This window comes from Hemiscyllium ocellatum, chromosome 19 (assembly GCF_020745735.1).
Source record: "Hemiscyllium ocellatum isolate sHemOce1 chromosome 19, sHemOce1.pat.X.cur, whole genome shotgun sequence".
Lineage (NCBI taxonomy): Eukaryota > Metazoa > Chordata > Chondrichthyes > Orectolobiformes > Hemiscylliidae > Hemiscyllium > Hemiscyllium ocellatum.
Window position 1 is genome coordinate 26,023,669 of NC_083419.1, and position 12,366 is coordinate 26,036,034.

General features: G+C 40.0%; 1 protein-coding gene across 1 annotated transcript in view; it reads right to left on the reverse strand.

Moving 5' to 3' along the window:
* Positions 1–12,366, reverse strand: part of otogl (otogelin-like) — a 206,216-nt gene that overhangs the window by 40,505 nt on the left and 153,345 nt on the right. Inside the window, exons 34-39 of the mRNA XM_060840058.1 lie at positions 10,286–10,428; positions 10,003–10,026; positions 9,793–9,882; positions 8,434–8,623; positions 3,696–3,916; positions 2,681–2,819 (exon numbers count right to left, since the gene is read on the reverse strand). Of these exons, the coding sequence (XP_060696041.1) occupies positions 2,681–2,819; positions 3,696–3,916; positions 8,434–8,623; positions 9,793–9,882; positions 10,003–10,026; positions 10,286–10,428 (807 nt within the window). The remainder of the gene's footprint in view (positions 1–2,680; positions 2,820–3,695; positions 3,917–8,433; positions 8,624–9,792; positions 9,883–10,002; positions 10,027–10,285; positions 10,429–12,366) is intronic.

Below are 12,366 nucleotides of genomic sequence, written 5' to 3' on the forward strand. Positions count from 1 at the left end.
TCCACGTTGTTGGTGGTGTATATTTCAAAATGTTATAAGAGCCTACCCAAGACTCAATGTTGCCTTATCAACTGCTGAAGATTATTGTTAACAGTCAATTCATTTCAAAAATCACTGACAGTCCATTCAAGCCCCAACTCACAGTAAAATAGCCCAAACAACAATGTTGCTGGCATCAACAGCCAACCTGGATGCCTTCTCATAATTCAGCATAACAAAGTCAATAAGGTTGTCTGCATAGTTGTGAAACATTGACATTCTTGTGCCCTTTCTTCAATATTCTTGTTAAAAATTCAAACTGCCCAGTCAAACGGTTTCCACGCTTGGCTGAAAACCTCTCTGATTGTAAATCAATCACAATACAAACAAATTCCCATTTTCATTCCAGGAGTTGCTCCCTCAATAATACTGGTATAAAAGCCATAACTCAAGAAATACTGACAAGTTAATCATTAAACCCTTTCATACACACGGACTAAACTCCACATGCCACTGGTCTAAAATCCAAACTTCTGGGGAAGGTGAGACCTGGACAAGACGGACGGGTTGCACCTGAACTGGAGGGGCACAAATGTCCTGGATGGCAGATTTGTTCATGTGGTTCTGGAGGGTTTAAACTAGCTTGGCAAGGGGGTGGGAACCAGAGCTATATGTCTGAGAAGGAGGTAGTCACAGATGGGGCAGTGACAGGATGTAGTGAATCTATTGGAAAGGTTTTTCATGTAATGAAACAAAGGGATCAGTTAAAGTGTGTTTGCTTTAACACAAGGAGTGTTAGAAATAAGAGTGATAAACTTAGAGCAAGGATCAGTACTTGGGACTATGATGTTGTGGCCCTAACAGAGACGTGGGTTTCACAGGGGCAGGAATGGTTGCTAGATTTTCCAAAGTTTATAACATTTAAAAAGAACAGGGAGGGTAGAAAAAGAGTAGTGGGTGTAGCATTGCTAATCAGAGAGTGCACCACAGCTACAGAAATTAAGGCTGTTGAGGATATTTGTCTACTGAGTCAGTATGAGTGGATAAATGTGAAGTGATGCATTTTGGAAGGTCAAACTTGAAAGATGAATACAGGATTAAATACAGGATTCTTGGTAGTGTGGAGGAACAGAGGGATCTTTGTGTTCTCGTGCAAACATCCCTCAAAGTTGCCATCCAAGTAAATAGGGTTGTTAAGAAAGTATATGATGTCTTGACTTTTATTAACAGGGGGATCAAGTTTAAGAGCCGTGAGGTTTTGCTGCAGCTTTACAAGACCCTGGGGAGACCACACTTAGAATATTGCGTCCAGTTCTGGAAAGATACGGAGGCTTTGGAGAGGGTGCCAAGACGTTTTACCATGATTCTGCCTGGACTGGAGGGCTTGTCTTATGAAGAGAGGTTGACTAAGCTTGGACTTTTCTCTCTGGAGAGAAGGAGGAAGAGAGGTGACCTGATCGAGGTATACAAGGTAATGAGAGGCATGGATAGAGTCAATAGCCAGAAACTTTTCCCTAGGGCAGGATTGACTGGCACAAGTGGTCATAGTTTTAAGATATTAGGAGGAAGGCATAAAGGAAATGTCAGAGGTACATTCTTTACGCAGAGAGTTGTGAATGCATTGAATGTGTTGCCAGCCATGGTGGTGGAAGCAGAGTCATTGGGGACTTTTAAGCAACTGCTGGACATGCACATGAGAGGTGCATAGATTAGGTTATTTTTCCTATTCCTAATTAGATTAGGAATAATCCTCAGCACAACTTCATGGGCCGAAGGGCCTGTTTCTGTGCTGTACTTTTCTATGTTCTATGTTCTATTAACTTTGAGTCTAAGATCCTCAAACACTCAACATTTGCTGTAAATGTCATTGCATTGGCTTCCACAAGTTCCCACATACTATAGCAACAACAAATCACCTAACTAGCAACTTTTGTTCTATATAATTAATTTGGATGCTAAATATTTTAAAGATGTATTTCTTATTTCTCTGTAGGTTGCTATAGGGCACAGGGGATTTTGAAAGATTATATGATCTCCCGAACTCACTCTTCAAAATGTTTCTTGCATCCAAAGTATGCTTCACTCCTTGAAATATTTTCCCAACTCTATGAAAATTACTAGATCGCTATCCCAGCAATGGAGCCAACCAAATCACGACTGCAAGATGTGGGGTCACAGTCTGCACTAGCATGCATCTTATCACACCTTGTCAAAAGATTTAGTGCCAGAAATGAGACTAGGAACCCTGAATCAGGTTCCTAAAAATCCAGCCCTATTCTAGTGTGTGAGCCTAATTTACAGCCAATCTATATCAAATAACCAGGAAAAATTATGTAAAACTGCTAATTTGGTGGCTTTTAAATAATTTTTCTTGCTGCAAAGGATTGTGTTAGTTTGCAAATAAAGGGAGATTTATTTACATATGTTACACTACATATTCACTTTCTCGCTGCAATTAGCGTGAGTCTCAATATAATAAGGCGAGCAGTGAAACAATGTCAAAGACAGGAAGTAAGCCCCACATTAGATTTTTTTTTCTTCATTTCCATTCTGTTGTAACAATATAGAATATTGATAGCAAACTGTCCAACTATGCAAAAACAGATGTGATGGTGCATTTACTATTGGTTCACTATGTTTAGTTTATACTAACTAAATGTTATGTAGTAACCATTAAAAGTTAGCAAGACTAAAAACTTACGACAAAATTCTGGAGTCCTCCAGGGAATGCAAACATTGTATTTATTGCAAGCAGCTGCATATAAAGCCAAAGCATCGCACTGATGTGTCACATAGTGGAAATCCCTGATCCACAGTTCACAAAATATTTCTGGAGTAACCTTGAGGTGAACAGATATTTGTGAAAAACGATAATTAAAAAAAGGATCCTTTAATTCATCATCCTTTGATCTGGTTAAAAAAATCCATATACATCCAAATATTGTTATTTGAATAACTAATATTATATACCCCAAATGTAACATCATAATTAGAGTATTCATAATGATTTTACTTCAGAAGTACTTCAACTTAAAAACGAACCATACTCAAGAAAGTAACCATACAAATTTCTTCTGACTCAAAGTTTATATTGTGAAATGTAGAAATATATACAAATGATTCATGAATGCTTGATCCTCCCGGTATTTGTAAATTAGTCTAGATTAGATTACTTACAGTGTGGAAACAGGCCCTTCGGCCCAACAAGTCCACACCGACCCGCCGAAGCGACAACCCACCCATACCCCTACATATACCCCTTACCTGACACTACGGACAATTTAGCATGGCCAATTCACCTGACCCGCACATCTTTGGACTGTGGGAGGAAACCGGAGCACCCAGAGGAAACCCACGCAGACACGGGGAGAACGTGCAAACTCCACACAGTCAGTCGCCTAAGTCGGGAATTGAACCCAGGTCCCTGGCGCTGTGAGGCAGCAGTGCTAACCACTGTGCCACCGTCTATTCATAGAGCCCTTTGAATTGATCATCCTGGAAGGTGATTGAAAAGGGTGTTCCAAATAAATTTAATCATGTTGAATTGTCAGCATTTTATTACTTGTAGTATTCTTAAAAGTTGACATTGGTGAATTGCACTGCGACATTGAAAGAATGATTTATTAATGTTTCATCAACTGCACTCAAATAATTCAAATAATTCATAACTTCAAATGTGCTGTGTAATTTGTAAAAAGAAATAAATCTTTACTTACATGTTGATGGCACAGGGTCCAAGGATTCTGATTCAACATATCAAAGCAAGCAGTACAGTTACCAGTGGTGCAGTTTTGTTTTCGACATCTGAAACAGTTAGTTTCCAGTCCAGATGTTTCAACCATCCAACTTTCAAGGAAAAGACCTACATTTTCCACTTCTGTGACAATGGTTCCATTTGGTAGCTTGAGATCATCAGCAGGATTGCCATTACAACAGCCTAAAGTGACCAGAGGTTGATTGACCAGAAACATTGGAGGTAACATACATTAATGATGCTGAAATGATATTATTAGCATATATAATAATATAGAGTAGAATATAATCCCTACAATGTGGAAATAAGCCATTCTGTCAAGCAAGTCCACACTGACTGTTTGAAGAATATTCCTCCCAGACCCATCCAGCCTACTCTAACCCTGTATTTCCCATAGCTAACCTACACATCCCTGAACATTATGGGCAATTTAGCATGGCCAACCCACCTAACTTACACATCATTGGATTGTGGGGAAAACCAGAGCACTCAACAGAAACCCACACCTACACTGGAAGAATGTGTAAACTCCACACAGACAGCCATCTGAGGTGGAATCAAACTTGGTCGCTGGTGCTCTGAGGTAGCAGTGCTAACCACTGAGCCACCACACTGCTGATATTTTGGTTAGTTGTCTGAAAAGGGCATACGGACTTCTGTATATTGCTTGTTGAAACCAATGTTTGTTTCAATGAATTAATTTATATAGCATTACATAAAAAATTATAAATTAACTCCAGCAAATATGCAACTATGGAATCACACGTGTATTCCATGCAAGACAAATCATTAACCAAACCCAAATAAGATACCAAAATTGCAGGAATTGTGATTGTTGCACCACAGTTACACCCTAGAAGATCCCAGGTTAAGTTTCTTGGCCTCTGTTGGGTAACTGAACAAAGCCAATGCAGCAGTCATGGATCCTATATTTGCTCAACAATGGCTCAGGAAGGACAAAAATCCACCAAGGCTCACTTTTCTAACAGAATTCAGTGACATCTACTGGAAGATGTACATGCTGACCAAAGACAGCATTATTTTGGCCATGATGCACTCTGTATAATAGTCTCCCAATTCTTGCCACCAGTGTATAAAATTGAAGAATGTGCCCTTGTATACAGTGCCTATGAAAGAAAGCAATAAAAAGCCAAAGACATTGATTGTATTTATTGGGGAAGGAAGGATATTTTCCCTTCAATATAGAAGTCACAATAATTGTTCTTATCTAAATTTTTAGATGTGTGCTGGTCCAAAACCAGGAAGTGCTTTTCTATTTTCTTCTCATTAATTTATTCATTTGAACAGTGAATCCTCACTCATAACCAAGGAAAAATGTAATAGGACTGACATTTGATATTTTCAACATTTAAATGAAATATACATTGAAGTGCCAACGTGAGGGCATCATACTCTCAGTACAAAACTATTCACAGCTTCCAGTACTCTGTATATTAATCAAGCAGGCAACCTTTAATCATGACTACATTTTTAAAATGGAGAAAATGAGGACTGCAGACGCTGGAGGTCAGAGTTCAGAGTCTGGTCCTAAAAAAGCATAGCAAGTCAGGCAGCATCCGAGGAGCAGGAGAATGATGTTTCGGGCAAAAGCACTTCATCAGGAATGAGGCTATGGGCCAAAGGGGTGGTGAGAAAAATAGAAGGGATGGGGCTGGAGGGAAGGTAGCTGAGAGTGCAAGAGACAGAAGTGGGGGCAATGGTGATAGGTCAGAAAGGCAGGTGGAGCAGATAGGTGGGAAGGAAGATGGACAGGTAGGACAGGTCATGAGGGCGATGCCAAGTTGGAAGGTGGGAACTGGGATAAGGTGGGGAGGGGGAGCGAAAATGAGGAAACTGGTGAGATCCACCGTGATGCCATGTGGTTGGACTGTCCCAAGGCAGAAGATGAGGCGTTCTTCTTCCGGGCATCGGGTGGTTAGGGAGTGACGATGGAGGAGGCCCAGGGCCTACATGCCCATGGCGGAGTGGGAGGGGGAGTTGAAGTATTCGGCCATGGGTTGGTGGGATTGGTTGGTACATTGTCCTGGAGATGTTCTCTGAAGCACTCTGCAAGTAGGCATCCTGTCTCCCCAATGTAGAGGTGACTCCATCCTCTACATTGGATATAGTAAATGACATGTGTGGAAGTGCAGGTATAACTCTGCTCGATATGGAAGGGTCCTTTTGAGTCTTGAATAGAGGTGGAGTGGGCATAGGTTTTGCAATTCTTGTGATGGCAAGGGAAGGAGCCAGGAGCGGAAGGTGGGTTGGTGGGGGGTGGGGGCATGGTACTTTCAAGGGAGTCATGGAGGGAATGGTCTTTACAGAAAGCGGGATGGGGTGGGGAGGGAAGCATATCTGTGGTGGTGGGGTCCATTTGTAGGTGGCAGAAATGCATTACATCCAGAGATTTGTGGGGTGGAAGGTGAGGACCAGGGAAAGTTCTGTCCTTGTTGCAGTTGGAGGAGTGGGGTTTGAGGGCGGAGGTGCCGGAAGTGGATGAGATGCGCTGGAGGGCATCATCAACCATGTGGGAGGGGAAATTGCGGCCTTTGAAGAAGGACACCATCTGGTGTCTTCTCTGTCTACTTGCAGGGTGCTTCAGAGAACATCTCTGGGCCACCCACACCAAACAACCCCACCTTCCCGTGGCTGAACACTAACTCCCCCTCTACCCTGCCAAGGACATGCAGGTCCTGGGCCTCCTCCATCACCACTCCCTAATCACCTGACACCTGGAGGAAGAACACCTCATCTTCTGCCTCAGGACCCCCCAATCACACGGCATCAATGTGGATTTCACCAGTTTCCTCATTTCTCCTCCCCTCACCTTATCTCAGCTCCAAACTTCCAACCTGGCACCGCCCTCATGACCTGTCCTACTTGTCCACCTTCCTTCCCACCTCTCAACTCCATCCTCCTCTCTGACCTATCACCTTTACTCCCACCTCCATCTACCTATCGCACTCCCTGCTACCTTCTCCCCAATCCCACCCACCTCCCATTTATCTCTCCACCCCCTAGGCTCACAGCCTCATTCCTGATGAAGGGCTTTTGCCCGAAACATCGATTCTCCTGCTCCTCGGATGCGTCCTGACCTGCTGTGTTTTCCAGCACCACACTCTTGACTATATTTTTAAAATGCAGTATTAGTTTAAATCAAGAAGTTTCACATCTATTAATTAAAGTATATGTTTTCTATGGGAATGAATTTCAATTCAAATTCTTTATCTACAAGTATTGTGGTCCCCTTAAGCACTACATTAATGACGTTCTAATTGTCAATGTGCAATGGAAACACGAGAATGAGAGCAGACCATTTATTCCATCGAGCCTGTTTCAACATTTAAATGACACCAGGGCTGATCCACAATCTAAATTCTTAAAGAAGTGCTTACAATCGTAAACATCCTAAAAGTGACAGAATAATATTTCCTTGTCAGACTGTTGGTTCCAGTTTAACAGGAGGAAATAAACAGTGTCACAGAATAAATTGTCCATTGTGACATCCTGACAAACATCAATGTTACTATTTTGTCTTGTCATTATCAACACATTGGACTTTTGTAATGCACTTTTCCGTATCCTTAAATATTTCAACATCAACATTATATTACACACATATAGCATACATACATGGCATAAGAAATGAAATCCTTTTTTATTTGTAGATCTAAGACACATATGTTCAAAAACGCTTGTAAGAGCAAGTCCAGCAATTACAGACCGGTCAGTTTCAATTCAGTCATGGGTATGCTTCGAGAAACAATTATTTTGGATGGAATTAGTGGTAGCATGAAAACAAAATGTGTTGATTAAGAAGAGCATGATTTTCTAAAGGGAAAATAGAATTTGAATAACTCACTGGAGTTTTTTGAAGAGGTAACAGAAATGTTTCATGAAAATAATGTGGCTGAGGTGATGTGCATAAACTTTCAATTGGCATTCAATACAATGCCACACAACACTTATGAGAAAAGTTATAACACATGGAATAAAAGGAACAGAAGCCATGTGGATACAAAATTAGCTGAATATAGGAAACTAAGTGAAATGGTCAATGGATACTTTTCAAGCTGGAGAAAAGATTGTGTTGGAATTCCTTAGGGTCTGTATTGGGATCTTTCCTTTTCCTGTTATATATTGATGATTTAGATCAGTGGACTCAAACCTGTTTATGCATACAATCACTTTTTGAATTTGGGTCCGATCCAGGGTTATATACATTTTGATGCAAATAGATTGATTTGGGGTCTGTATAAGGTCAGTGAGGTATGGATGAAAATGCATAAATTTATATGATTTTTTGAGGGATTATAAAGTTGGGCAGAGAAGCATAGAATGGCATGGTGACTGTGAGAGGCTTTGTGGGGCTGGTGAGAGGCACAGGGAAGCTTGAGGAGCTATATAGGCTGTGTGGGGTTATGCCAAGGTAAGGGGGAAACATGGGGTGACAGTGATGTGGCATGAGAGGTACGTTAGTTTGAATGGATGTTTCATGTCTTTTCTAAATTAAATTTGTTAAAAATTGTTGTGTCACACTTCCACTTGAAGACAGCAATGAACCAGAACTGAAGATGAAAGAAATATCTATTAGAACTTCATAACTGCAATTAAGACTGAAATGATAAATGGGTATTAACTCAAATTACAGGTGACAGGAAAACTTTGAGAACAATTCACATCTACAGTTCACTTACCACACAAGCCTTTAGTTCCCACAGTTCTGTTGGAGGGCAAACCAAATTCTAACACAATGATGCCTGTACTGCGATACCATTGAATTGTAACTCCAGCAGGAGTTGTGATCAGATACATTGCTCCAGTATCCTGTATATGGAAGCCTAGTTTTGTGAACGGAAGTCGAGCGGGTCTTGTGTTTACTGTCGTCTGCAGAGAAAATAAATTCAACTGAAATCTTGCTGTACAATGACTTCACAAGTTGAACAGTTAATGTTTCATGAGGAATTGATTTACAATAAATATATTTTGAAAAACAATAACATGCCCTACCAGTCTGTGTTTAGATTCATAAACAGAAATCATAACATGAAGGTACTAACCTTTCAGATTATTTCCAATCAAAAATGACAAATTAGGAGCATTGCTTGCTGTGGCTTACTAGGAATCAGCAACAGCATTACTGTACAATGTTCCATGAAGCTAGCAAAGAATTTAAGACTTCATAGCTTAGATAAAACTCATTACAGAGAAATGGTCCCAGGGTCTGCAATGCCTCACTCAGGTTAATAACAAATTATTGCTAAACCACAGCTTCCAATCTGTCAGTTGTCTTGTAGCTGGATCATTTCCCAGAATGATTGCTCCTCTTCTACATGCCTTCCTTTCGCATTTGCCAGATCATCCCTCAATTTGAATCTTAACCTCTAACACCTCATGCGAATTTGCTCTTTTCCCAGTCATTTTCCTTCCATCATCTTCTTTCTAATTGCTCTTCTCCACAAATGCCTTCCTCTATTTTGCTCAGGAAGTGTCTTCCTTTGACAATTATTCTCCTTCCTATTGATTTCTTTCTCAACTATCTTCCTCCTGAATTTCCCAGCTTCTTCATCAGCATGCTATTTAAAGTCACCTGATGTCAGATGCATCTGACACCTTTCCATTCAGGTGCAGGAATTATTCCCAGCGCATAGTCTCTAACACAAATTATTTCTAGGCTGACTACTTGAGAAAAAGAATAAATGCAAATATTTATGTACTGTTACAGTGTTTTGCTATAATTATCATGTACAATAATTAACTGTATGAATCAAATGAATTATTAGGAGATACAGATTTAAAATAAATAATGATAAATACAAAAGAATTAAAAACACTGTGGGTATTGTCTGTCTATCATACTACATGAGTTGGAAGTCATGAAAATATCAAATGTGGAAAATGCAACGATGAAAATAAATCTCTAATTTATATAGATGATTATCATTCAATATCAGTTCTTGCATGATAAATTAATAATAACATCAGTAGGTTCAAAAATGAAATGCAAAATATATTAGCAGCCATATATGCACCAATGTTATTGCCATTACACTCACCAATCTTTCCAATCGATCGATGAGAACTTTGTAGTTACGTGAAGTTATATTCAATTTTTTAAAGCACAATCCAGAATTTCCTCCTGGCACCTTAATGGCAAAAGCAATGATAACTGGTAAGTAAAATAATGAAAACAAACATCATACATTAAGTACTGCTTTGAAAGGAGTAGTGTTAAAATTTAACAGAATTAATTGTCATGTACTTACAGGACGCCTTATAGAATTCGCACTCTGTAATTAATAAAACAGCATTTTCAGAAACATTTCATCTTACATACTATTATATTTGGTGCATAATTTTCATAGATGATAAAATATAACTCAAATATTATTCCTTAATACTGACACAGACATTTAAAATGAATATATTCAATGCTTAATAATGATTTTGGTTACTGTCGTAACTTAATATACTGCCTTTTAAATGAACATCTTACTCTTTCCATTCAGTAATAATTTAGTTGTATGTTTAGAAAATGTTTACTGTTACCTCACGTGTAGGACATTGTTCAATATGACCAACAATAGTTTCGTCTGGCAACAAAGTCAGTACATAGGCTGCAGCATCATAAACTCCCACATCATTGCCATCAAATGTAATGATATGCAGGTCAGAAAACATGGAGCAGCGGCCTAAAAAGGCAAACATTAATTGGCTTGAAACTATTCTGTGATAAAAAAATCAGAAAAATACAGTGCTTGTTTAGCATTCGGTTTTCTTTCATACAAGTAGAGGATTTTCTTTCTCCTGGTACTTGTGGAAAACTGCGTCCCCATGTTCAGAAAGGAAACAGTTGACAATCTGTTACATCAAATGTCTATCCATATTGCACTTTCCCAGTGTTTCTGGTACTGTTGTCCTGCACCTGGTGTATGCTCTGGATCTGAGCTGACATAGGTAAAGAAAACGAATGCCTCATCTTCCACCTCGGAACACTTCAACCCCAGGGCATCAATGTGGACTTCATCAGTTTCTTCATTTCCCCTCCCCCCCATCTTACCTCAGTTCCAATCTTCCAGCTCAGCATCGTCCCCATGACCTGACCTACTTGCTTATCTTCCTTTCCACCTATCCACTCCACCCTCCTCTCTGACCTATCACCTCATCCCCACCCCCATTCACCTATTGTACTCTATGCTACTTTCTCCCCATCCCCACCCCCCTCTCATTTATCTCTCCACCCTGCAGGCTCCCTGCCTCTATTCCTGATGAAGGGCTTTTGCCTGAAATGTAGATTTTCCTTCTCCTTGGATGCTGCCTGACCTGCTGTGCTTTTCCAGCACCACTTTAATCCAGACTTGGGTTTCCAATAATCCTCGTTTTTACCGTAAGTAAAGCAGACACCAATCTTTGACTTCACTTCTTGTATGATCATTGGACAGGCACTCCAATCCTGGAATGGCTGAAAGAACTAAACATTTCAGCCTGAGTTAGATCCTCTGTATCATTTGTCACAGAAGGTTAGAGATTGAAAAGAAGGCAAAGATCAAACCCTGGTGGTACGTCACCTCCCGCGAAGAGTTAGCATCAGGGTTTCAGGACTGTCAGTGAACAGCCAGAATCCGATGATTCTGTTGGCCAAGAGGGCAGTTCTAGGTCTCATGGCTGCATTTCTAGTTTCCTGCTTTTCTTTTCAGCAGATGCCTAGGTGGATGGAAGGTCAGCAACTGCAAACAGAAGTTACGCCAAAGCAGGAAATTCATGGTGTCTATCCTCTGGAAGGTGCAGCTCACCAGGGAGCCCCAGAGGAAAATTTACGATGGAATGTATTGATAAGTGTTGTTTTGAAACCTCTTGTGGATAAAGGTTCGCATGAACTCTTACCACAAAAGAGCATAAGAAATGGCAGTAATGGTAGACCATATGCTCCATTGAATGGGCTGCAACATTGAATAAGGTCATAGCTGACCTTGAGCTTTGATTCCAGATTCCTGTCTGCTCCCCCTATCCCTTAACTCCTCGAGAGACCAAATATATGTTTATCTCAACTTTAAAGATGGCAACTCCACAACCAAATGGAGCACAAAATTCCAACTACTTTGTTCTAAATAATGAATAGCATTGAGTCTTTTTACTTAAAATGTTACTCAATTACAGACTTGCTGCTGTTAAACAAGAAAATAAGGATTATTTTTAAATCTGTACTTGATAATAAAAATCAGCCAGAAGAAATCTTCTCAATACATGACATTTTGCACAGAAACAAATGATATACAAAATCATTGCAGGCATTTCCTACCATTGGCGGATAATAGTTTGTCAAGATCAGCATCAATATATTGGAGGTAAAGGCAAAATAGGATAATTATTAAATTCTTGAGTATATAATATCAGGATGCTGTGTGTATGGAATGAGCTGCCAGAGGAGGTGGTGAAGGCTGGTACAATTACAACATTTAAAAGGCATCTGGACAGATATATGAATAGGAAGGGTTTAGCAGAATATGTACCAAATCCTGGCAAATGGGACAAAGTTAGGATAGCTGGCCTGGATGAGTTGGACTGAAGAGTCTGTTCTGTGCTGTACATTTCTATAATTTTAAAATCATACATAGTGACTATCAACTACA